The sequence below is a fragment of the Trichomycterus rosablanca genome, chromosome 3 (assembly GCF_030014385.1).
Source record: "Trichomycterus rosablanca isolate fTriRos1 chromosome 3, fTriRos1.hap1, whole genome shotgun sequence".
NCBI classification, from domain to species: Eukaryota; Metazoa; Chordata; class Actinopteri; order Siluriformes; family Trichomycteridae; genus Trichomycterus; species Trichomycterus rosablanca.
Genome location: NC_085990.1, coordinates 53,953,863 through 53,981,836, shown reverse-complemented (window position 1 = coordinate 53,981,836; position 27,974 = coordinate 53,953,863). Strand labels below are relative to the sequence as shown.

The 27,974-nt window shown below is 39.3% G+C and overlaps 1 protein-coding gene across 1 annotated transcript; it reads right to left on the bottom strand.

The window, feature by feature from the left end:
• Window positions 1–25: 25 nt before the first annotated feature.
• LOC134309991 (NACHT, LRR and PYD domains-containing protein 3-like) lies at window positions 26–27,974 on the bottom strand. Its single transcript, XM_062991501.1, has 16 exons — window positions 27,785–27,974; window positions 23,079–23,195; window positions 22,493–22,609; window positions 22,219–22,279; window positions 18,406–18,604; window positions 16,279–18,070; window positions 12,105–12,278; window positions 10,947–11,120; window positions 10,356–10,529; window positions 9,985–10,158; window positions 7,737–7,910; window positions 6,520–6,693; window positions 4,699–4,872; window positions 3,989–4,162; window positions 2,600–2,776; window positions 26–839 (listed from the first exon to the last, which is right to left on the bottom strand). The coding sequence occupies exons 1-16, from the start codon at window positions 27,829–27,831 to the stop codon at window positions 830–832; spliced, it is 3,912 nt and encodes a 1,303-aa protein (XP_062847571.1). The 5' UTR covers window positions 27,832–27,974; the 3' UTR covers window positions 26–829.

The window sequence follows — 27,974 nt, the reverse complement described above, 5'->3', positions numbered from 1 at the left end:
TGCATGTCTGCACTTATTTCTTATATATTACTTATAAATATTTCTCTTTTTCTTGTTTTATATTTTTATTACCCTACCCCAATCCCTGTTCCCTCTTTTTTTCTCTTATGCTTGCATATTTGTAGAGTTCCCGAGCCTCCCAACACACATTTCAACGTATAATTGCTGCTAACATTTGTACAAATGACAAATAAATTCGAAACTTTCTACTGCAAAATTGATGCTGTTAAGTCCTTCATTCACAGCTTATCTGTTTCCATAGTTCAGGATACATTCAAACATTGCTCTGTAGGGGTGTGTTGCTGGATTGGCTAATAAGTTACTTTTGCATTATTAGGGATATTCGTTCAATCTTCATTTATGATTTTACATGTTAAGTGTTGTTTAGATCAACGTAAAACTCGATCTGTTTGAGGGAATTTTTTGATGCTTTTCGATGAGTGTAAGGTACTGTGAAAATATTCAGTTCTGATTTGACACACCCCAGAGCTAAACTGTAAATGTTTGTTCTAATCAGATTTTACCTTGATGGCTCTGTCTTTTATTACAGACCTTATGACAGGTACATAGAGCAGATAAGTAATTGTGACTACTTAATCATTTTCACCCGATATATGTGGTATCCCTTAGTAAATGTTCAAAGCTATATTTAACTCTTGGATACGCTATAATGTTTGTATATAAAACATTGTGCAAAACCCAGCGTAGATATCAGATGAAAATGGGGAGAGGGCGCACAGTGGTAGTTGTTCCCTTTTCAGACATCCTCTTAGGACTCTCATGACCAGGTCAATTCCACTGTGGAATTTAATGTAGTTGAGGAGTTGTGTCACCAAACACTGTAGGTAGAAAGGAGGAAAAAACAAATACAAAAATTATGTAACAAAAATAAGAAATATAACTGTACATTTGTTTATTTACTGTTAAATGCATTAAAATTACAACTAAACCTGACCTACTGGTTATAAGGTATCCTGATAAATCGTAAACTGACACTGCACTTTTTATCTTATTTGTTGGTGCCAATAGAACCTGTGCATCACATTTAGTTTCTCACCACTAGAAAATGTAGATGTGTTTAAGCTACAGGCTGCTGCCATGTAGAACATAATCGAATAAACGAATAATATATAAATAATATATATAAATAATATATAAATAATAATAAAAGTGGAAGCTGGGATCAGAAAATAGCTCTCAGGTGAATTTAATGTACTTATGCAGGTTTTTGTGCTAAATGCCATTAAAAGTAACACAGCAGTTATTATTCAGTATGTAAGCAGTTTGGCCCAAATGCAGCTCACACTAACAGTGGGTTCAGGTGTATTTACTTCAGTCGAGCTGATGGACACAGAGTTACATTGTGTAAAGGGTTACCCACCTCATTTAATCAGATTTTATTTATCAGTTTACGTTATTCTGATTGATAATAATTGGACAGATGCTTTAATTTGATTAAAAAATGTCCATGTTTACTCCTCAGAGTCTTATTGCCCCAACAACATGTTGACTGTGATGGTCAACAGTACTGGCACACTTGATTGTTTAATATGAAAAAGCCAATGTCTTCAGAAGTATGTGGAGATGTTTCAACTCTCTATTGTTTAAATACTTTAATAACATGGTCCAAATACATTCAACATTTTCCACTGCAATTATTATAAGCTTATGAATATTTGTAGATTTCATAATTGAGATCATGACTCAGACCTAGTTTTCTTACACTCAGGAGCAAATTTAGCTGTAAAATGCTCTGATAATCCTCAAATTTCATTGTGCATGTGGCACATCCAAGGCTGTCCTGTCCCAGAGCAGCCCCAGAACATTATGGATCCTCCACCATGTTCCACTGCATCATTTCAGTATCTAGAAACATAATGCTGCAATATGACTTGCCAAAGTGCTTTTGTTTGGTTTAATCTGTCCAAAGAACATTTTCTTTAAAGGATTGATTGCGGTTTGTCTGTGTACGCTGTGGCAAAGTTGTCACTCTTTTTATGCCATTCTTTAAGCAGTGGGTTTCTTCTTGGCCTTCACCTATAGATACTTGTTTTGTTCAGTGTGCAGTGCATGGTACGGGTTACCATCAATCCAAATGGAGCAATAAAGATGTTTGTATTGCAGTTTATTGTGTTACTACTGTTCCTGTTGCTTTCAGGTCGTCCTGCAAATATTTTAAAGTAACTGCTGGCTTCTTCTTTTTTACTTCTCATATCATCATCAGGGGACGATTTGCAGTGTCACAAACTCTCCGTTTTTGGATGATGGAACCAGTTGTACTAACAGGGATGATAAAGGTGTTTGTTGTGGCTCAGAACTTTAGGAAGCTTCTTAACCATGATGCTATTTGCTTATTTTTTATATTTTAACATTAGTATCTAAAACTTTTATATTTATATATTTTAATATAGGATGTGAATACTTTTTCTCTGTCATTCCCCTGTGTTTATACTTACAAATTACAAATTCTCACTTTTGTTTATAAGTGGAATGTTAAAAGATGTGATATGTGTAATTGTGAAGTCGAGATTTGTACTGGATTAAATAAGAAATGAAAGTTTAGGATCCTCTAAAATAAAACAGGAAGTCAGTAACTCACTCTAGTTTCTCCAGTTTACAGTGAGGATCCTTCTGTAGATCAGAGAAAAGCTTCACTCCTGATTCTCCTGGTTCATTGTAGCTCAGATTCAGTTCTTTCAGGAGTGATGAGGAGTTTGATCTCAGAGCTGAAGCCAGAGACCTAAAACTTTCCTCTGTAATACAGCATTGTTCCAACCTGCAGAGAGAACAAGAACTCAGTACACGAGAATACAGTTACATCTCAACACTCATGTATGTATGAACAAACACACACACACAACAACACTATTACTGTAAAGGTCAGTCAGAGAGGTGTGTGTGTGTGTGTGTGTATATACACCTGCATAATTTTGGGGACAAAGTTCAGAGTAATCACCAGTTAAATAGGGACCTCTTTACAAATGGAGACACTCATGTCCCAACCATAAAACTCTATTATAAAAAAAAATCATTATATTATTGAATTGAATTGTGCTTACAGCACTGAACGCTGAACTGACACATGTTCTGTTTTCCATCCACCTGGAGTGCAGTACATGATGATTGTGTGCTTAATTGAATATTAAGCAAACAAATAGGATGTTAATCTCTTAATATCCCTTTAATTCTGGCTTTTTTGTACATGGCTACAAACCAGCGTGAAATGATGGCATTTCAACACAAAGCAGCAGGACGTCATTCATTGTCACTTAGATCTGGCAACTTCCAGTGACGTGAGGCAACAAGAAACGTCAGCAAAGTGCATGGAGTTGGCAACATGACATGTTAAGTTATGTAAAGTTCACCTTTATGCAAATAAAGATTGAAGTTATGTGACGATTACCAATAGGAATTGAACCGAGTGGTACACATTTTATCTTTGCTACCACAAAACACTACGCTTCATGTTTTATTCCTAGATAAACGTTCCTACTAGAGATAAAGGAGAAACTCATTGTTGCAATCCCAGATGTTACCTTTCAGCAGGAGCCGATCTGATTTGTGGTAAAAACTGGGTGGGAAGTTTTCTGATGTGTATCTGATGTGTCTTCATAGCAGCACTAGGATGCTCCTTAGCATTGTGAATTTGATAATAGTGATACTAATTTTGGATAGTAGTGTTCATTAAATTAACTGTTTTTATTGTCATGTTTTTTCACTTTTTTTCGTTTCTTCGGGTGAGCTGCCATTTTTTGTTTGATTAACCTTCTCTTAATGCTTAGGATTATTTTTTTTGTTAGTTTGAGGTTTTGTTAATTGTTTTGGCCTGTGCTCAGTCTGACGCTTATGTGTATATAATGGTATTCTGTAAATAGTTCATTAGTAGATGTACTGTATTTAAAAAAAAACACTTAAATACTCTTGCACTTGTTTTCTTTCAAATAGAGGTTATAACTATTGTGTAATTGTGTGTTTGTTATAATCTCACCTCAGAATCTCCAGTTTACAGTGTGGATTCTTCAGTCCTTCAGAAAGCAGCTTCACTCCTGAATCCTGCAGGTTATTGTGACTCAGGTTCAGATCTCTCAGACTGGAGGAGTTTGAACTGAGAACTGAGGACAGAGCTGCACAACTTTCACCTGTAAGATCACACCAATCCAACCTGAGACAAAAAAGATGAAACATCAGATTAATGGAATCTGAGTAAAATAAAACTGTAGGATTGTAGGATTTGCTGGTCACTACATGTTGGCTTCTGGCTGAGCCTGGTTTCTGACCCCTAGGACCGGAACTGCCTACTGAGACTATAGACAAAGGCACAGAGCTTGGGGGTTCTTGGTGATATAAACTTGTGGTGAACAGGGATGTTTGGTTGCTGTCGTTCTGTCTCTCTTGTCCGATCACTCAGGTTTGATGACGGTGGGGGAGGTGGGTGCTGATGTCCTGTGAAAGCCTTCATGACCTTGTTACCTGCTCGCTCTCCTGTTTAGTTATGCTGTAATAACTAGGAAAGCCGGAGTCTAAAGCTACCTTCTAAAGAACTGATATTTTACTCTTAATGATTCACATTTTAACTACATCTTCTGTTGTTTTATTCCGAGGTGCACATTAAGTTCCCTGTTCTTTGTACTTTCCATGTGTGTGTGTGTTTTTAAGGGTTTAGGATTCTAAAAGTGTGTGTGTGTGTTATAATCTCACCTCAGTATCTCCAGTGTACAGTGTGGATTCTTCAGTGCAGCAGAGAGCAGCTTCACTCCTGAATCCTGCAGCTTATTCTTACTCAGGTTCAGATCTCTCAGATTGGAGGAGTTTGAACTGAGAACTGAGCACAGAACTTCACAACTTTCACCTGTTAGATCACAATAATCTAACCTGAGAAAGGAAAGGAAATATATATATATATAAAATTATTGAAATGTAAGTGAAATAAAACTAGATTTTTAAAAACATATTAATTTATCAGTTTTGAAGAGCAATGAACAACTTTTACCCCGTTTGTTTTCTGAGACTCTTGACAGAATCTACCATAGTGAAAGATCTCACAAAGTCATGGGCTGTTTACTTACACTGGTGTTAATTATTAAGAAACTAAGTGGGGGTGCCCAGATGGCGCAGCGGGATCTTCTGCGAGCACACCAGCGCTGGGCGTCTGAACTTTCCGAGTTTGAATTTCAGATCCAGGTCTTTTTTTGGAAAAATTGTGCTCTGGACCAAAGATAAAATCAATCCTCATTCTACTTGACCTCTAAGCAGCCTTTGACACAGTGAATCACATCATTCTCTTGTCTACTCTCTCACACCTTGGAGTAAATGGTTTGGTATGGCAATGGATGGCCTCCTACCTGGTTCTATATCCCCTCCATGCACTCTCTCAACAAGTGTTCCTCAGGACTCTGTACTCGGCCCACTTCTGTTCTCTGTCTACACACGCTCTCTTGGTAAGGTCATAGCCTCCCATGGCTTTTCTTACCACTCCTATGATATTGATACTCAACTCTTTTTAACTCAACTTTAGTCAACCTTAGACACACAAGTCTCAGCTCGCATCTCATCATGTCTGCGAGCTCATCATCTGAAACTCAATCCCAGCAAGACTGAGCTGTTACTTATTCCTGGAGATCAGTCTCCAACCCATGACCTAATCATCTCTCTTGATGACTCCCAGATCAGACCATCTGATAATGTAAGAAACCTTGGTGTTGTCCTGGATAACCAGCTGACCTTCTGTTCTCATGCAGCCAACATGACGAGATCGTGCCGGTTCCTCCTCTACAACAGCAGGAAGATTTGGCCATTCTCTCTATGGAAGCTACTTACATTCTTGTGCAGTCACTTGTAATCTCAAGGTTGGATGACTGCAACTCTTTCCTGGCAGGAGCTCCTATGTTCACTACTAAACCCTTGCAGCTAATTCAAAATGCACCTGCTCATCTGGTTTTTGACCAACCTAAACACTGCCACATCACCCCACTGCTGCCACACCATCACCCCACTGCTGCCACATCCTCACACAACCCCAATGCTGCCACATCCTCACACCACCCCACTGATGCCACATTCTCACCCCACTGCTTCGTTCTCTTCACTGGCTTCCTGTAGCTGCATGCATTAAAACACTGATGCTCACCTACAAAGCCAAAAATTGACCAGCCCCAAGCTACCTTGAAGGTCTAATCAAACCCTGTACCACACAACCTCAAAGCCATCGTCTCACCTGACTTGATCCTCCACCCAGGACTTCAGAAAGACGAGCATCAAGGCTCTTCTCTGTACTTGCACCCAAGTGTTGAAACGAACTTCCCTTATCTGAATATCTGAGTCCCTCGCTGTCTACAAATGATGATTAAAAACCATCACCTCTTTACTAAGCACTTAAGCTGACATGTACTTACATACTAACACTCTCATAAAAAAAAAAAAAACAGTTTTGTGTTCTTGGATTGTTGTCTGCTTAAACTAAAGTAAAGTAATGTTCACTATGAAAGCTCTTCTGTCAGCCAAAAATGTAAATAATCTCACCCCAGTATCTCCAGTGTACAGTGTGGATTCTTCAGTGCAGCAGAGAGCAGCTTCACTCCTGAATCCTGCAGCTTATTGTGACTCAGGTTCAGATCTCTCAGATTGGAGGAGTTTGAACTGAGAACTGAGGACAGAGCTGCACAACTTTCATCTGTTAGAGAACAACCATCCAACCTGAGAAAGAAAAGATGAAACATCACAACCAGACAGTAAGAATCTCTGTTGCAGCTGAAATAAATATTTGTCACGGCCACAAGTTTAATGTTGGAACCTCTGGGGACGCCTATATTAGCTGCATAATTAGCCATGCTGTTAAAGGTCCACTTTGTGTGCTCCAGAAACAGTGGTTGTCCCTGAAGTCACAATCTAAGTTTAAGTGTTGGAGAATGTGCAGTCGTGACATTTTGTTGACACTGAGGTGTATATTGGTGTCCTCAGAACAATGTCTTTTCCCAGGACGTCCTTCATTATTTAAGCAAGACAATCCCATGCTTTTATTCATTCTGTATGCTGTACAACAAAGTAGCTTCATAGACACAATGTATGTGTGTGTGTGTGTCTGTGTGCTTGACTGGTTTGCCAGCAGATCTGTCTCCAATTGAAAATGTACGGAAAATCATGAAGATGAAAATCAGATGACGGCGAGCACAAACTGTTGAGCATCTGAAGTCTCGTATAGAGTGTTATAATCTCACCTCAGTATCTCCAGTTTACAGTGTGTGTGTGTGTGTTATAATCTCACCTCAGTATCTCCAGTTTACAGTGTGTGTGTGTGTGTGTGTTATAATCTCACCTCAGTATCTCCAGTTTACAGTGTGTGTGTGTGTGTGTGTGTGTGTGTGTTATATTCTCACCTCAGTATCTTCAGTTTACAGTGTGTGTGTGTGTGTTATAATCTCACCTCAGTATCTCCCGTTTACAGTGTGTGTGTGTGTGTGTGTGTGTTATAATCTCACCTCAGTATCTCCAGTTTACAGTGTGTGTGTGTGTGTTATAATCTCACCTCAGTATCTCCAGTTTACAGTGTGTGTGTGTGTGTGTGTGTGTTATAATCTCACCTCAGTATCTCCAGTTTACAGTGTGTGTGTGTGTGTGTGTGTGTGTGTGTTATATTCTCACCTCAGTATCTTCAGTTTACAGTGTGTGTGTGTGTGTTATAATCTCACCTCAGTATCTCCCGTTTACAGTGTGTGTGTGTGTGTGTGTTATAATCTCACCCCAGTATCTCCAGTGTACAGTGTGGATTCTTCAGTGCAGCAGAGAGCAGCTTCACTCCTGAATCCTGCAGCTTGTTGTGACTCAGGTTCAGATCTCTCAGATTGGAGGAGTTTGAACTGAGAACTGAGGACAGAGCTGCACAACTTTCACCTGTTAGATCACAATCAACCAACCTGAGAAAGAAAAGATGAAACATCAGATTATTGGAATCTGTGTTCATGTTTTAGTCTGTTAACAAATTTATTTGTGTCCATTTTGGAGATTTAAAACCCAAATAAAATTCAAAAAATTTAACTAAAATAAAACTGGTTGTCAGTAGTTAAAAGTACATGGTGGGAGAAGACCTGTCATCACGTGATCTGAAAGAGAAGTTTAAACTGATTGGCTTTGACTTAGATAACCCTGCCCTTTGTCGTGTGGTTTAAAAACCCAAGTAGTTTGGAACAGTTTGGTCCAAGAAGATGTAAATCATGTCTTATTTAACTGCAATAAATACACAGAATATAGACACCAATGGCAAGAAAGGAAGGCAGGGAATGAAATAGAAAATATTCTTAAAGAAGAAGGGATGCAGCGTGACAGAATTAAATCATTAATTATTTTCCTTAATGATACAGGTTTAATTAAAAGAATCTAAGACCTAGAAAACATAGCCTGCTAAGTCCCTTTACACACTCCTGTACAGTAGGTGGCGGTATGCACCAAAGAGATGTCACCCGCCAGTAAACCAAGAAGAAGAATAAGAACACCACAAAGTTTGAATCAGTTCATCTGGACACAAGTTTGTTGTAGAGATACGTTTCGTCACTCAATCCGAATGACTTCTTCAGTCTTCTTCAGAATGAAGAAGTCATTCGGATTGAGTGACGAAACGTATCTCTACAACAAACTTGTGTCCAGATGAACTGATTCAAACTTTGTGGATTTGTGTACTTGGATTATTGAGCATGCATCAACAGAAGAAGAAGAACAGTTTGGTGCAGTAAGATGGAGTAAGTTTAGTCAGTTCTAAAAGGTCATGAGGCTTTTGAACAAAAAGGAACACATGGTAGCATGCCAGCTAACCGTTAGCGTTCGCAAGTTTTGGCTAAACAAAAGTTCGCGTTTGGACAAACAAAGTCCTTATTTGGCTGTGTGTAGGAATCCAACTTTTTAAGCGAATAGCACAACTCGTGGTGATCGGAAAATCCGGACCTGTGGAGAGACGAAGGAAGAAGCTTCATTTGACCATAAAGGACACCTTCTATACACGTGTGTGTTCGAGATTCTGCAGTGAAGATACGGGAAGGACAGCAATTGTTCTATGGACCAAAAGCCCGAAATAGAATCAACAAAGACAACCGCGAGGTGATCCAAGCCTGGGCTCTCTCTCTTCTACCTCTACTTCTACCTTCTACTGCCGATGTCTCCAGGTAACACGTTCCGTGCTCTTGTTAAAAGGTTGGTTTCACTACATAATATTTTATTCGTTTCACTATTTTCGTATATTCTTTAATTAGATCTAAGAAGGGTTTCCTTCCATCATTCAATCGTAAATCTCAACCTAATTTTACGTAATAGTTCATCTAACAATGTATGCATGACTCTTAGGCCCTTTAATTAATAAGTATTGTATTCATTATGTTATTGTTTGTTTAATAAACATTACAATGGTATGCAACTTGGCATGGTGTTTTTGATTACTTTGATGAGAGAAATAGTCCATTTTAAGTACTCACAATCAGAGAAAATAGACTGACATGTTTAAAACCGAGGTTTTCCAGCGATCAACCTTTAAACCCAAAATCATTGGTGGTGCTCCGTTCTAAAGGATATTAATTATATAATTAGTTAATTATATAATTAATTAATCAATTTTTATTTTACCCAAAATAAAACCCAACAGATCTGATACACAGTAAACCTGCTGTTCAAAGCCAGAAGCTCTAAAATGTCACTAACAAAAGGCCAAATCTTAAGTATTTTATGCTGGAAGATCTATGATTTAATACTAACGCACCTTGAATCGTGTCTATCTAGAGACCAGCTAACCATATGGGCTGACCAATGATAAGATTCTAAACTCAGCAAAGAAGCATATGGTTTGTTTAATGTTACACATGTACAGTGCATTCAGAAAACTGCCATTTTTTTAGCATTAATTTATACTCACCCAGAATGACAAAGAAAGCAGTTTTTTAAGTTTTTGGAAAATAAATTAAAAATCACAAACTGAAATCTCTCATTTAGTGTTTGTTATAACCTCACCTCAGTATCTCCAGTGTACAGTGTGGATTCTTCAGTGCAGCAGAGAGCAGCTTCACTCCTGAATCCTGCAGTTTATTGTAACTCAGGTTCAGATCACTCAGATTGGAGGAGTTTGAACTGAGAACTGAGGACAGAGCTGCACAACTTTCACCTGTTAGAGAACAACCAGCCAACCTGAGAAAGAAAAGATGAAACATCAGATAACTGTACTCTGTGTGTGTGTGTGTGTGTGTGTGTGTGTGTGTGTGTGTGTGTGTGTGTGTGTGTGTGTGTTATAATCTCACCCCAGTCTCTCCAGTTTACTGTGTGTGTGTGTGTGTGTGTGTGTGTGTGTGTGTGTGTGTGTGTGTGTGTGTGTGTTATAATCTCACCTCAGTATCTCCAGTTTACAGTGTGGATTCTTCAGTGCAGCAGTGAGCAGCTTCACTCCTGAATCCTGCAGCTTATTGTTACTCAGGTTCAGATCTCTCAGATTGTTGGAGTTTGAACTGAGAACTGAGGACAGAGCTGCACAACTTTCACCTGTTAGATTACAATAAAACAACCTGAGAAAGAAAAGATGAAACATCAGATTATTGGAATTTGAATGGGAATGTGTGTGCATGTGTGTGTGTGTGTTAGTATATAATTTTTGATTGCATGTATGTGTTGTAATCTCACCTCAGTATCCCCAGTTCAGAATGTGTGTGTGTGTTATAATCTTACCTCAGTATCTCCAGTTCAGAATGTGTGTGTGTGTTATAATCTTACCTCAGTATCTCCAGTTTACAGTGTGTGTGTGTGTGTGTGTGTGTGTGTGCTATAATATTACCCCAGTATCTCCAGTTTACAGTGTGTGTGTGTGTTATAATCTTACCTCAGTATCTCCAGTTTACAGTGTGTGTGTGTGTGTGTGTTATAATCTTACCTCAGTATCTCCAGTTTACAGTGTGTGTGTGTGTGTGTGTGTGTTATAATCTCACCCCAGTATCTCCAGTGTACAGTGTGGATTCTTCAGTGCAGCAGAGAGCAGCTTCACTCCTGAATCCTGCAGGTTATTGTAATTCAGGTTCAGATCTCTCAGATTGTTGGAGTTTGAACTGAGAACTGAGGACAGAGCTGCACAACTTTCACCTTTTAGCTTACAATCAACCAATCTGTGAAAGAAAAGATTAAACATCAAATTTTTATAATCTATTCATCAACTGAATATACAGTACATAAGATCAAAATTAAATAAACACAGTATTTTAAATGGTTTGTTCCCATGATCAGTTGAAGCGAATTCTTATCAGCTAAAGATCACTGAGGACTAACAACATTTAAAGAGCTGCTTAAACCATCCAAAACCCCCAGATCAACTAAATAAAATAAAAAACAATCTAGAGAGAGTGAAGAATTATTCTTAAATGATTGAAAGCAGTTTCAATTGGGGTGTTGGAGACTTTAATATCCATTATGGAAATAAGCATGATCCACTTAAAATCAAGTTCAATTCTATTTTAGAATCTGTAGGTGTTACTTAAAATGTACCAGGACCCACTCACCGCTGTAAACATACCTTAGACTTAATATTAACTTGTGGTATTGACATAGACAACCTGGTTGTTTCACCACAGAATGACTTTATCCCGGATCACTACCTCCTAATGTATGAAGTGTGTTTATCTAATAAAATTCGGCTACCACATTGCTAAAATGCGGCCTTTGTAGTCTGCGTACTCTATTCTTTGCGTGTTCTTGCACTGACATCACCTTTCTCTTTCTCACCTTTCTCAAGTGCTTCATGTTTACTGGGTAATTTGCACTATGAGGCGTCCTAGCAATCCTACAGCAATTCAGTTAGCAATCGCTTAGTCAAAATGTCCAAAATGTGAAAGTGTAAAGCAGCTAAAAACACGGGTAATTCAATTCTGCAGGAAGGGTGTAAAAACGGAGACAAAAATTAATCGCACCATTGCTGGATGTTCTAGGTTTACATTCAACTATTAAGGTAGCTGTGCTGTGTATTGTAACTTCCATTTAATTCCATCACTCAACTGAAGAGAGTTGTGTAATGACTGATGTGAAATCTGTGTTTTTTGAAAAACGAGGTCCATGACATTTCCCTAAATTTAGTAGGGCTCTTGTTATAATCTCACCTCAGTATCTCCAGTTTACAGTGTGGATTCTTCAGTCCAGCAAAAAGCTGCTTCACTCCTGAATCCTGCAGCTTATTGTAACTCAGGTTCAGATCTCTCAGATTGGAGGAGTTTGAACTGAGAATTGAGGACAGAGCTGCACAACTTTCATCTGTTAGCTTACAATCACTCAACCTGAGAAAGAAAAGATGAAACATCAGATTATTCAGATACACACACACACACAAATGCAGAATCACACAAACATGAACCTTTTTTTTATTGTTTCAAGTTACAAGGACCTGAAAGAAATTAATAAGGGCTTTATTTTCTCCAGCTCAGCAAAAACATGCAGAAGGTGGATTGGCTGCTTTAAAAGTAAATGCCATCTCATGAGACCTGCACTACAGCATTTCTTTAATTTCTCTTTGCATTGGAATCTCATGACTATATTGTCTGTCACCTCATCCTGACCTGCTTATGAAACCTGTTTTTAACATATTGACAAAGATGTTACTTATAAAACTTGTTTTTCACATCCTTGAACAGCTGCTACAGTCTGGGCAAATGGCAATCAAGAGATGCGCGGCCTTGCAGGGATGGTGGCGCCTGGCCGGGGCCTCTGTCCCACTTGCACATACATCCAAAGTTTTGGGTATAAAAGGGAAGACAGTCTCCTCGATCTCAGCAGAAGCTCACCTATAGTGTGGATGCACAGCCCATAACTTTTTCTGATCAGTCGAGATCCTATCAAGACTGTACAGGCTCCCCAGTTTTAAGAGGTGGCAGGATGATGATTTAAAAGTTGTTTGATGAGGTTGTTCTTGTTCTTTTATCTTTTGCTATATGTTGCATAAATTAGTAGTGTCATGGTCATGTATGTGCTTTATGTATCCTTTACAGTATAGTGCTGGCTACTTCTTGTTTGTTAAAAACATTCATTACATATGTTAACCTTTATTGATTCCTGAAAGCTTCTTTTCGGTTTTAAGATTGTTTACAGTCTTTAAGACTGAAGAAGGGGCCTACACTGTGGAAGACTTCCTGCATTAAGAGTTGTCCCAGTTATCTTAATGACTACAGACCTGTGGCTCTGACATCACATGTAAGAAAGACCTTTGAGAGACTAATTCTACAGCACCTGAGGTCTCAGCAGACAGATTTCCTGGACCCACTGCAGTTTGCACATCAATCACACATCAGGGTGGATGATGCCATCATCTAAATGACACACAAGGGCCTCTCTCACCCGGACAAGCAAGGAAGCACTGGGAGAATTATGTTCTTTGAATTCTCTGGTGCCTTCAACACCATTCAGCCCTGTCTACTGAAAGAGAAGCTGCTAAAGATGCACCCCGATACCACATCATGGATCACAGACTACCTCACAGGCCGGCCACAGTATGTCAGAGTGGATGGCTGTGTTTCTAAGTCTGTGATCTGCAACACTGGTGCACCCCAAAGAACTTTACTAGCATCATTCTTACTCACTGTATACATCTCAGATTTTCACTTCAACTTTGGTTCCTGCCACCTCCAGAAGTTTTCATGACATTTCACCATGGGACTTAGTTAGACAACAAGAGAGGTGTGGAACGGGATAAAATATTTGACATACTGCTGTCTGCAGTCTGTCTGCGCATGGAGTAGAGGGAGACTTGGCATTTGCATCTGAGCTAAACATATTCTTTATTAAGTTTGACACAGCCTCACCCATTGTGCTCAGACAGTGAGGCTAGGTCTTCACTCAACACCCATACCTCAATTCACACCTCAGCAGAAGTCCATGCTTTCCAACCCATCAACACCTTGGCCTTCGCCGCCTCTCCCAGCAGACAACTGACCTCAAAGCATCTTCTTTATCTATCAACTCAACAGCTCTGTGCAAACTCCTTCTCCACCAAGCCCTACCTTTACCATCATCCAGGTACACTGGACCTGATGACATCAACCCCATGATGCTAAAAGTATGTGCTTGGCAGCTGGCAGATCCTCTACAATATTTCTTCAATCTCTCTTTGCATTGGAATCTGATGACTATATTGTCTGTCACATAGGAAACATGTTTTTCTGCTCATTTAAGCGATCAGGGTCATCCTGACATGCTTATGAAACCTGTTTTTAACATATTGGTACAAATGTTACTTATAAAACTTGTAGCATGCTTGAACAGTTGCTACAGTCCAGTACGGGCTGTCGGGTCTTAAGAGTTTAAAGTAGAGTTAAAAGCTGTTTGATAAGGTTGTTCTTGTATCTTTTGCTATGTGTTGCATAGATTAGTATTGGTCATGGTCATTTGGCGAGGCCGCTAGCTCAAAATTCTAAAAAATGAATAGAAGTGAATGGGACAAAAAATGGCTATAAATACGGGCATGCCGGGTGAGTGTTTGTGCATATCCAAAAGCTGTATACAGTGTATCACAAAAGTGAGTACACCCCTCACATTTCTGCAAATATTTCATTATATCTTTTCATGGGACAACACTATAGACATGAAACTTGGATATAACTTAGAGTAGTCAGTGTACAGCTTGTATAGCAGTGTAGATTTACTGTCTTCTGAAAATAACTCAACACACAGCCATTAATGTCTAAATAGCTGGCAACATAAGTGAGTACACCCCACAGTGAACATGTCCAAATTGTGCCAAAATGTGTCATTGTACCTCCCTGGTGTCATGTGTCAAGGTCCCAGGTGTAAATGGGGAGCAGGGCTGTTAAATTTGGTGTTTTGGGTACAATTCTCTCATACTGGCCACTGGATATTCAACATGGCACCTCATGGCAAAGAACTCTCTGAGGATGTGAGAAATAGAATTGTTGCTCTCCACAAAGATGGCCTGGGCTATAAGAAGATTGCTAACACCCTGAAACTGAGCTACAGCATGGTGGCCAAGGTCATACAGCGGTTTTCCAGGACAGGTTCCACTCGGAACAGGCTTCGCCGGGGTCGACCAAAGAAGTTGAGTCCACGTGTTTGGCATCATATCCAGAGGTTGGCTTTAAAAATAGACACATGAGTGCTGCCAGCATTGCTGCAGAGGTTGAAGACGTGGGAGGTCAGCCTGTCAGTGCTCAGCCCATACGCCGCACACTGCATCAACTCGGTCTGCATGTTCGTCATCCCAGAAGGTAGCTGATGCACAAGAAAGCCAGCAAACAGTTTGCTGAAGACAAGCAGTCCAAGAACATGGATTACTGGAATGCCCTGTGGTCTGACGAGACCAAGATTACTTGTTTGGCTCAGATGGTGTCCAGCATGTGTGGCAGCACCCTGGTGAGAAGTACCAAGACAACTGTATCTTGCCTACAGTCAAGCATGGTGGTGGTAGCATCATGGTCTTGGGCTGCATGAGTGTTGCTGGCACTGGGGAGCTGCAGTTCATTGAGGGAAACATGAATTCCAACATGTACTGTGACATTCTGAAACAGAGCATGATCCCCTCCCTTCGAAAACTGGGCCTCATGGCAGTTTTCCAACAGGATAACGACACCAAACACAACCTCCAAGATGACAACTGCCTTGCTGAGGAAGCTGAAGGTAAAGGTGATGGACTAAACCCAATTGAGCACCTGTGGTGCATCCTCAAGTGTAAGGTGGAGGAGTTCAAGGTGTCTAACATCCACCAGCTCCGTGATGTCATCATGGAGGAGTGGAAGAGGATTCCAGTAGCAACCTGTGCAGCTCTGGTGAATTCCATGCCCATGAGGGTTAAGGCAGTGATAATAATGGTGGTCACACAAAATATTGACACTTTGGGCACAATTTGGACATGTTCACTGTGGGGTGTACTTACTTATGTTGCCAGCCATTTAGACATTAATGGCTGTGTGTTGAGTTATTTTCAGAAGACAGTAAATCTACACTGCTATACAAGTTGTACACTGACTACTCTAAGTTATATCCAAGTTTTATTTCTATAGTGTCATCCCATGAAAAGATATAATAAAATATTTGCAGAAATGTGAGGGGTGTACTCACTTTTGTGATACACTGTACAAGCCATGATGTAATCAGTGGGATGGACGATTTACAGTTAAAAAACAGACATGGCAAGGTAAACGGGTGTGCAGATCCAAAAATTTTATATAAGCCGCGGTCAGATGGACGATTTAGAGTAGGATTGGCGTCTGCCTACAGCAATCACACTATTAACAGTAAACACCTGCTGATATTAATGAAGAAAATACTTACTCAGCTCTTCTGGATTCTTTCACCACTGGCAGCAGCCTCAGAAGACATTCATCTGATCTGTAATATTTCCTCAAATCAAATTCCTCCAGATCTTCTTCTGAGTTTAGCAACACAAACACCAGTGCTGACCACTGAGCAGGAGAGAGACTGATTCCACTGAGACAATCAGAACCATAGTGTTTATAACCAGGTTTTATTCTGTTCAGGTAAATCTGGACTTCCTGCACTAGGGAATGATCATTCAGTTCATTCAGACAGTGGAACAGATTGATGGATTTCTCTGGTGAGGGATTCTCCCTGATCTTCTCCTTGATGTATTCCACAGTTTTCTCATCACTGTGAGAGCTACTTCCTGTCTGTGTCAGTAGGTCTCGTAAGAGAGTCTGATTGGACTCCAGTGAGAGACCCAGAAGGAAGCGAAGGAAAAGGTCCAGGTGTCCATTCTCACTCTGTAAGGCCTTGTCCACTGCACTCTCGAGGAAATCAGACATGCTGGACTTGGTGAACAGATCAGACAGATCAGTGGTTTGTTGTTCTGTTGGATTTTTGCTGATGAAGCAGATAAATGCAAATAAAGCAGCCAGAAACTCCTGGACGCTCAGATGAACAAAGCTGAAGACCTTCCCCAGGTGTAACCCAAACTCCTCTCTGAAGATTTGGGTGCACACTCCTGAGTACACTGACACTTCTCTGACATCAATACCACACTCTCTCAGGTCTTCTTCATAGAAGATCAGGTTTCCTTTTCCCAGCTGTTGAAAAGCCAGTTTTCCCAGTGCCAGTATCATCTCTCTGGCCTGATGTGGATCAAGGTCACATTTTCCATGATACTTTTGTTCCTTGTGTTTGATCTGAAAGATCAGGAAGTGGGTGAACATTTGAGTCAGAGTTTTGGGGATCTCTCCACCCTCTGCTTCACTCAGCATTCTCTCTAGAACAGAGGCTGAAATCCAGCAGAACACTGGCATGTGACACATGATGTAGAGGCTTCTTGATGACTTTATGTGTTTGATAATTTTAATGGCCAGGTCCTCGTTCCTAATCCTCTTCTTGAAGAACTCCTCTTTCTGAGGATCACTGAACCCTCGTACCTCTGTTACCTGGGTTACACATTCAGGAGGGATCTGATTGGCTGCAGCTGGTCGAGAGGTGATCCAGAGGAGAGCAGAGGGAAGCAGGTTCCCCTTGATGAGGTTCGTCAGCAGCACATCCACTGAGGCTGATTCTGTTACATCCCTCACAATCTCATTGTTCTGGAAGTTTAGAGGAAGTCGACACTCATCCAGACCATCAAAGATGAAAATGATCTTGTAGGTGCTGCAGTTTATTGTTTTTATTCTTTTAAATTCTGGAAAAAAATAATGAAGAAGCTCCATCAGACTGAGATGTTTCTCCTTCATCAGATTCAGCTCTCTAAAGGGAAGTGGGAACATGAAGAGAACGTCCTGATTGGCTTTTCCTTCAGCCCAGTCCAGAATGAACTTCTGCACAGAGACTGTTTTTCCAATTCCAGCAACTCCTTTAGTCAGCACAGTTCTGATGGATGTGTCTTTAAAGAGGTCGTTACATTTGATGGGTTTCTCCTGTGTTGTTGGTCTCCTGGATGTGGTTTCAATCTGTCTCACCTCATGTTCATTATTGACGTCTCCACTCGAACCCTCTGTGATGTAGAGCTCAGTGTAGATCTGATCCAGGAGAACTGATGATCCATGCTGTGAGATTCCTTCATTAATTCTTTTATATTTCTCTATCAGTTTGGTTTTGAGGTTCTTCTGATAAATAGAGACCAGCTCTAATAAACAGAAGAACATAAAGAAAAAGATTTCAATGTTTAAACCAGAATATAAAATCTAATAATTATTAATCTACTCTGTATGATTTAATGTCAGAGTTCTGATATCAGTTTGCTGCTAATAATGTTTTTATTAGTAGTAGAAAGGTCAAAAGTGAACTGAATATTAACCACCTAAGTACAATACAACACACTCTACCATTATACACCTACACTAGCATTCAAATGTTTGTAAATGATAATTTCTTTGTTTTTAAAATAAAATACTGGATGTTTAAAAACATATTTTAGTTTGTCATAAATTAAAGTGATGGAATAAAACCAGTAGCTCTTACTGGTCTGCAGTGTGTTGGCTAAATCAGTCTGGTTCATCTTCTTCAGGACATGTAGAGTGATCTTCAGTGCCTCCTCTCTGAAACTACATTGATCCTCCTCATGCTTCACCTCAGAGCATTCTGAGTAATCTGCACTCAGTATCTTCTTATATTCATTCAGTTCATTCTTCAACAGAGTAAAGACTTTCTGCTCCAGCTCCTGACAAAATCACAGTTATTAGATATAAAAAAATTTTAAACCTACACTGGTACAGTCAGCTCCAAAATGATAGACTCCAGACAAAAATAGGTAAAAAGGTCAAGAAATCTCTCAATTCTCTTATTTTGCTAACCTTACAGTTTTTAATGGGAACTGGATATTTGTACCACAGTTAAATACCCACAGTCAAATTACAATATGATAATGTAATAAATAAATATTTCGAAAATATCTAATGTGTGTCCCCAAATATCAGAAAAAGTTGGGACAATATGGAAAATGTAAATGAAATAAAAAAACAGAGTTTCTTACATTGACTTTGACTTTTATTTGATGTCAAACAGGATGAACCTGAGATATTTCATGTTTAATCTGTTCAACTTTATTTCGTTTATTAATAAACATCCATTCCTGCATTTTAGGCTTGCAACACATTCCAAAAAAGTTGGGATGGGGGCAATTTAGGGCCAGTAATGAGGTGAAAAAACTAAATAATGACATGATTCCAAACAGGTGATTGGTTGTTTGTTTATTAGGATTATAGATTAGATTCAACTTTGTCATTGTGCAGAGTAAACAAGTACAAAGCCAACGAAATGCAGTAACATCTAACCAGAAGAGCAAGATAGATATTATTTACATATAATACACTTAAAGTGCAGAAGTGACCAGATAGTGAAATGAGGAGACATAAAATAATATTAAGAATATTAAACAGATGATGACTGTGCAGTGTGTAGACTAATATGTATTTACAGAGTAATGCAAGGTGACTAAAGTGGCTACATGAATGGGTAATGAGTAAATATAGAATAGTATATAGAATAAAGAATAAATATAGTATTTAAGTATAGCAGATATATACAGTATACACATTATTGTTGTGCTGGTGTTAGTAGTGCAATAGTGCAATGTGCAAATTTGCAAAATACTGGTGGTATATACAGTCGAGATGATACATTTGTAAAAAGTACAGAGATAATGTGGTACAAAGTGCAGTGATATTTTTACATTAGCGTGGTAGAGTTTAGCAGGGTAACAGCCTCAGGAAAAAAGCTCTTCCTGAGCCTGCTGGTACGAGAGCGGAGGCTCCTGTAATGCCTGCCAGACGGAAGCAAGGTGAAAAGTCCACGATTAGGATGAAAAACAACCTTGATAATGTTCCTCGCTCTGCCCACGCACCTTTTATTGTAAATGTCCTGTATGGTGGGTAACTGGGTGACGGTGATGCGTTGGGCGGTTTTAACCACCCGCTGGAGAGCTTTCCGGTCAGCAATTGCTGTACCACACAGAGAAGCAGTTTGTTAGAATGCTCTCAATTATACAGCAATAAAAGTCCACAAGTATTCTGGCTTTTTTGAGTCTCAATAGAAAGTAAAGGCGCTGTTGTGCCTTTCTGACCAGGAATGATGTATTGTGGGACCATGAGAGATTGTCGGAGATGTGGACGCTGAGGAATTTGAGGCTGGGTACCCGCTCTACTACAACTCTGTTTATGCAGATAGGGGTGTGTGCCTGACTTCCTGTTCTTCTGAAGTCTACAATAATCTCTTTCATTTTCCCTGTGTTAAGCTCCAGGTTGTTGTCCTCACACCATGCAGCCAGTTGCTGAACCTCCTCCCTGTAGGCCGTTTCATCGTTGTCTTTGATTAAGCCTATCACCGTGGTGTCAAGCAAATTGGTGCTGGTCTAATGTCGCTGGTAGACAGGCTTTCAAGTGAGAGAGGACTAGCTTTTCAAAGCACTTGGAGATTATGGGAGTGAGTGCAACAGGTCGGAAATCATTCAGTGCTGAAGCAGTTGAATGTTTTGGTACCGGCACAACGGTGGCTGTCTTGAAGCTCATTGGAATCACAGCCTGGGCCAGAGACAGATTGAAAATGTCAGTGAAGACTCCAGCAAGCTGCTTAGCACACGCTTTTAGCACACGTCCAGGTACTCAGGGCCAGCAGCCTTTCTAGCATTCACCTGGTTCAGAATGCGGTAGACATATGTGGTAGAGAGTGTGATTGGTTGCTTATCCGGAGAAAGATCTGTTTTAAAGGCAACCATGTTATTACCCCGGTCAAAACAAGCATAGAAGTTATTAAGCTCATCATGGAGCGAGTCATTGTCGGCACAGGGAGCTGTATTAAGTGGTTTAAATTCCGTGATTGTTTGTATGCCTTGCCACATACGCAGAGGGTCGGAGGAGTTGAAGTGGTCCTTAATCCGTTGTTTATAACTGTGTTTAGCCCAGAGATACCTTTTTTCAGACTGGCTCTGGCTGTGCTGTAGGCTGCAGACCTGAAGGCTGTATTCCTCGCTTTGAGCAAAAGGCAAACCTCACTGTTCATCCAGGACTTCTGGTTAGGATTTTTTAATTTTTTGTGCGTTGATACACTGTCCACACAGTTGTTAATATGGTCCAGGACAGAGTTAGTGTAGGAGTCAATGCAGATAGTGTGATCTGTGGTGGCTTGGAGAGCAAACTGGTTCCAGTCTGTGTGCTGGAATTGGTGCTGGAGAGATGAGTCGATTTTAGTCCCCTTGTGGTGCAGTGGACATTCTGATAAAACTTGGGAAGTCCAGATCTGAAACTGCAGTGATTAAAGTCCCCAGCAACAATAAAGACTCTGTCTGGGTGCAAAAATTGAAGTTTTCCAACAGCAGTACATAGGTCTTTCATAGCTACGTTAGCATTAGCATTCGGAGGGATATAAACAGCAGCAACAACAATGCAGGAAAAACTCTCGTGGAAGATAGAATTTTATATTACATTACATTTTATAACCAGGAATTCCAGGTCAGCAGAGCAGTAGGTTAACTATGACAGTATCTCCAATTCACCTCACTTGCATGTCTTTGGACTGTGGGAGGAAACCGGAGCACCCGGATGAAAACCCACACAGACACCCAGGACCCTTTTGCTGTGAGGCGACAGTGCTACCCACTGAGCCACTGTGCCGCCCTAACAGGAATGGAAGCATTAAAAAGTGGTAAATGCTTTTTTGGAATGTGTTTAAGGCCTAAATATCAGGAATTGGAAGTAGATTAAAAATGTAAATAAAGTTGACCAGACACAACATTAAATACTTTGGTTTTATTTTTATTTTTTTAATTAAATTTGACCCCTTTTTCTCCCCTTTTAGCGCATCCAATTGTTCAATTAGCATCGTGCTTCCTCTCTGTCTATGCCGAACCCTGCCCTGACGGAGGTGATTGAAGCTAACCCATATCCCCTCCGAAACACGAGCAGCAGCCAGATGCATCTTTGCCACCCACACATTGACGAGTTTGGCGCCACCCAGCGTTGCATGCGGAGAGACACACCCTAGGGGCGATCTTCCCCATCTCTGTGTAAGCGCCTCCAATCAGCCGGCAGAGAACGCAATCACATTCTGACAGAGAGAGACCCACATCCGGTTCTTTGTCCCACCCCCCATATGAGCAACCGGCCAATCGTTGCTCATATAGCCACTCAGCTTCGAACCGGTAAAGCAAGGCTGGATTCGATACCACGTTCTCAGAATCCAGCCCTGGTTGCAGCGCGTCTCTTTTTACCGCTGCGCCACCTGAGCGGCTAAATACTTTGGTTTTGTACTTTTGTTCCACACTGAGACTCAGATACACACCTTAAATATGGAATCCAACTTATTTCCGCTGCTTCTTGATTTCTTTAATTTCTTTTGATGTCTGAACAACATAAGGAACAAGTTTAATGTAAATGAAACAACATTTTCACATCTGCACAGCAAACAACAATAAATGTCCAGCAGCTGTTTAACATCATCATACTGCCATCCAATCAGAAAATCTCATCTTTCAGAACCAACAAATCAATTTAATGAATTTAATCAGGAGGGACTGGGAGTGAAGAACCTAATAGAATAGAAAATACATGCTGACCTCAGATCAGTAGAAGAATTTTCTTCTCTAAAGTGTATGAGATTGTCTATTGACTGATCACTTTTCATGGACACACAGCTGGGTTCAGGTGAGTCTGATCTTTTTCTCTTCACTGACCTAAAGCACAGAAAAACAAAAAAGTTTAAAATGTGATTATTAATCATATGGTGATGAAATATTGAAAATAGGTGAAAATATAAATAATATAGAAACATTCGGGATCTCAGATGCTCCAGAGATAACAACAAAGTTTACTGCCTGTTTAGTGCACTCAGGGATAAGTATTAGGTTCCACTGGGGCAGCATACTTTTTTATTAATTGAAACAATGCTAGCATTTAGCAATGTATTGAGAATGATCTGTAATCAAATTTTGGTTTGATTTGGTTTGACCGGTGCAGCCCAGTTTTCCAAATTTACGTCTTGTTTCTCTTGTATCCATAAATAATGGTATTTATTTGACTGATACATGTCACCTGGTGACAGTGCTGTACATATAATTTATATTTTAAGTATAATCTGATTAAGTAATCTCTAGTTTAGATTAAAGTACATCAGTTCTTCACATTTCCTAAAATGATCCTCACCTCAGATCAGTAGAACGATCTCTGTCTCTGAACTGTAATGGCTCATCTATTGACTGATCACTCTTCATAGACACACAGCTGGGATCAGATGATGCTGATCTCTCACCCTGAATCAGACTGAAACAAGAACAATACATGAAGAATTTCTGTTTAGCAGGTTCTCCATTATACAACAATTTCACTTTCTTCACTCTATATTAATCTGATAACGTCACTGTAACACATCCAACATCCAAAATATCTAAAGCACTACAGATCACATACTCTACTACACACATTATTAGGTACACCTATCTGGGGAGTGACAAAGTATACAGAGCAACAGTTGGGCTACAGTTAGTGAGTGTACATCCTGTCAGTGCTATTATAACAAAGTGGAAGCGATTGGGAACGACAGCAACTCAGCCACCAAGTGTTACCACGTAAAATGAAAGAGCGGGTCAGCGGATGCTGAGGAACATAGTGCACAGAGTCGATCACTACAGACAGGCAGTGCACAAAGCAAGATCCATAAAGACGTGGATGAGCCAGTTTGGTGTGGAAGAACTTGACTGGCCTGCACAAAGTCCTGACCTCAATCCAATAAAACACCTTTGGGATGAATTAGAGCGGAGACTGTGAGCCAGGCCTTCTTGTCCAACATCAGTGTCCGACTTCACAGATGTGCTTCTGGAAGAATGGTAAAAAATTCCCATGAACACACTCCTAAACCTTGCTGAAGCTGTTATAGTTGCAAAGGGTGGCCAACATCATATTAAACCCTATGGATTAAGAATGGGAGTCACTGAAGTCTATATGCGTGTAAAAGCAGACGAGCGAATACTTTTGGCAATATAGTGTATGTATTAGATAGGTGTATCTGGTACATACCACCTAATAAAGTACTCAGTTAGTGTGTAAACATCTAACATAGCATTTTAAATTAAGAATTTCCATTTTAAACTAGTAGCTTTTATTTTACACTCATTATAAGAATTCTGTCAACAAAATAACAAAAAATCTTTTGGATTATGGTCATTTATTGAGTAATAAAATCAAGTTTGTTTATCACACCTTTCAGAACTGCATAAGGCTGTGCTTAGGGCTAGGGATGTCCCGATCACGTTTTTTTGTTCCCGATACCGATCCCAATTATTAATTTTGATCCCGATCCAATACCGAGTCTCAAACCGATACTTGTATTTTCTGGATATTGTCTAGATAAGAACTGGATAATACTGTTCACACAGTGCACACTTCAAGTACATTACAGTTATTCAAATTAATCCAGTGTATATGTTTAACAACTGAATAGCTCTGCAGCGCTGAAGGGAAAAATGCTGCATTCAAGCTATTGGCTTAATGTTTTGTATTTTTACAAAATCAATCAAAATTATTGAGATAATTACAGTTTTACTTTAAACTTTACATTCAAAGAAAAAAAATCTGTTTAATGCAGTGATACACTAAAAAGGAACAGAAATCTGTGTAGCAGCTTAATTTGAAGATAAGAAAAAAAGTTACTTAACAGCATTACAGTAAAACCTAAATACCAAAATAAAATGGAAAGGCTCTTTTGTTATGAAGGAAAGCCAGTTTTTAAAGTGCTTGTATTGTGACAGTGGTTTGATGGACGTTTCTATGCGAAGTGAGTGTGTTTTGACCCTTTGGGGCTTCCATAGTGCATGGAATAGTGTCATTGACTCTAGCTGTCCGCTATTCGGTACCGTAACAGAAGAAGTTAATAAAGTGTTCTGTTCCCGAAAATATGTGAATATACTGTGTATTTATTTCTTTATTAAACGAGTGCATCACTACGTTGTTTTGTAAACTGGAGTGATCTTTGACTCACACACCATATAAACAGTAAAATTCTACAGTAATGAACGCAGCTCTGCTCCCACCGCCTCGTGAAACGCTCACAGTGCAGACATTACACCGCTGCTGGACTTGTTTCACTTTCCAATTTAAAGTATTTCCACACAGCGGACATGCTGATGTAAAACAAAAGATCGGGATTAGGATCGGGTTTCGTAAAGCCGATTCCGATCAGTTAAAAAATGCCTTGATCAGCCCCGATCCCGATCTTCGAGATCGGATCGGGACATCCCTACTTAGGGCCAACCCAACCAACAAATCTGATAAAAGGGTTCACAAACATTTTCAAGAGAAACAGGCGAGGAGGTGATTCTAACTTATCCCAACCTGAAGAAAAGACACCTCCTCTGATGTAATGATGAATGCAAACAGGCAACCAGGACACGTAAAGCCAAAAGAACTTTTCAAAACATTCCACCCTACAATCTAAACAGAGCCAGAGTCCAAAGTACAATTACCCTGGCTCTGTACCAGACACATAATACCTAATACACAACCTGTTTCCTCTTACTGTGTGTTGTGTTTAGAGCAACTATTTACACATTTAAAAAGCTTGTAAATATTAATGATAGTGATTAACAACCAGTCATTGTTTGGTTAATGCTATTGCTCATTTAAATTTATATCCAACACATTCTGTACAGTGAGAGTTAAAACTACTGATTTGTAATTTAGTTCTGTTTAGAGATACAGAAAGCACTGCAGTTCAAACTCAAGGAGGAAAACTTTGTGTATTTGTATTATTTACATCATGTACAATAAGTCACAAACAGAAGCTGTTTGCATTCGTAAGCACTCTAACTGCAGGTTAAACTGTGGATCTGTGTAATGTCATTTATGTATGTATTGATTTATGTGGATATTTGCTTTGGGACTCAGTGCAAAGGTAAAACTTACATCACCACATTCATGGGTGCAGCTGTGTTGATGAAGAAAAGTAGGGATGTAATGACACACTCTACCCAAGATGCCATACGATTCATGATACTGGGTTCACGTTACGATTTTCCTGAGTTTTTTAAACAAAATTAAATTCAAGACAAATTATGACAAAGTTTCCTTTTATTATTTCTCTTTAAAAAGAATAAAATACTGTATTTGTGCTCATCTTTTATTTATCTAAATAATAAATGTCCTTTTATTTCTGAGGTAGGTACAAACTATGCAAAATAATGCTTATTATTATTATTAATAATGCTTAATAAATGAAGTCTCCTCACATAAATAAATTTCGCTGGAAAATTCTGAACCTGGCAAAAACACAGCAAGGTGAATAGCGCCAGCGCCCTCTGCTGTTTAAAGTGAGTACTAATTCATCTTAAATGAACAACCGATTTGAATCGTGGCACATGTGCACCGATTTTTAACTGTCTTGTGGTGCATCGTTACATCCCTAAAGAAAAGTTTAGATGATTTATAGGATTTATATTCTAATTGCAATCTTAACAAATTATTTATTATTATCATTATTATTATTATTATTATTATTATATTAACTATATAGTTTAACTATATAATTTAACTATATTGCATTAAATAAAAACAAGGCTTTATAAAATGAACTGCATGTAACACAGTTCTGGAGGTTGGTAAACTCATTTAGATTAGAATTTTAAATGAACAAAGCCACTCAGGTGGCGCAGAGGCAAAACACACTAGCACACCAAAGCTGGGATTTCGAATACATCATATCGAATCTCAGCTCTGCCATCCGTTCATACAGGGAAGGGAGCCGGACAGGGACCTCATGACTGATGCAATTACAACCTCTGTTGGCTGATTAAAGAAATAATGCTGATCAGGGTGTGGCTCTCCGTGCTGATTCGTGTATGAACTCGGTTGGTGTGGGTGAAAAGATGCAGTCAGCTACTGCTCACAAATCTGAGGGGACATGAATCAGTTCGCTCTCCTCAATCAGGGGCGGGGGTCATCACCAGTAGAGAGGAAGCATAATGCAGTTGAGTAAAAATTGGACTTGCTAAAAATCGGGCAACATGATACACAAATACTACTGATTTGAAGATTTGAGGAGCACAGTGTTCCATACAGCTAACTATTGATATTTGTATATTAATTATAGCGTGGTAAACCTGGTATACACTTCAAACTTTCTTTCTTCGTCATTACTTTAATGAGAACGATGATCATGTATTGTTGTAATGTGAGTAAATACTAAAGAAGTGTCTATGAGCAGTAAAATACTAAAGTAGGAGAGAATAAAAAAAAAAACATGTTTATGCAGTGGAAATATTTAACCATTGCTGTATGTATTACTGTTAACACTATGAGTGTTTCAGTCAGTGATGCAGTCTGTGGGTTTTGGTTTTTATTTAAAATGTGATTAGTAAGAGATGAACAAATCAGGGCTTAAAATGAAAGATTTTCGACATTATTCAGGTCAGAAAACTAAGTTTCATTACACAAAACACTTACATAATACTAAAAATGGCACATTATTAATAAATAAATTATTTACATGTGTGGAGTAACTTCCACCCACATCAAAATTAATACTGATTAAATGTGTTAGAATTAAACAGTATAATAAACCAGCGGCTACTGCGGTACTTTGATTAGTGCTGCAGAACACCGGCAGGATCAATCCTAAATCACTTCATATATGCTACATAGTGACTATGTAGGGTTTAGAAGCCATTATTATTGTACCCTACATAGTGCACAGGAAAAGGAGCTACAGAATCGTTTGAGATTCGTCCTGACTGATTAAAAACGACGCCACAGCTCATATCTTCAATATTCTATGTTTTATATTATTAGTGTTGGCTGTTGTACATTCGCTGCAGTCTGATGTATTGATATCATTATTTAAAAGAAATAAATTTACTCACTTTTTGTTTTTCTTCGCTTCTTCGGGGAGATTCATGTCGGAGCTCATGTTTCTTCTTACAGACTGAAGCTTTAAAACTGCTCACAAAACACTGCAGCACAACAAAAATCCTTACAGTTTACATATTAAATATTTAAACACCTTTAACAACTTTGAACAACATTAAACTCCTCTGTCCACTAAACGTGGCA

Excerpts from the sequence above, each read along its gene's own strand:
- LOC134309991 (XM_062991501.1), bottom strand. The coding sequence starts at position 27,831 with ATGAGCTCCGACATGAATCTCCCCGAAGAAGCGAAGAAAAACAAAAA. Across the intron at positions 22,280-22,492 it reads AATTCTTCTACTGATCTGAG|ACATCAAAAGAAATTAAAGA; the intron begins GTCAGCATGTAT and ends TATGTTGTTCAG. Across the intron at positions 10,159-10,355 it reads TGTAAACTGGAGATACTGAG|GTTGGCTGGTTGTTCTCTAA; the intron begins GTGAGATTATAA and ends TTTCTTTCTCAG.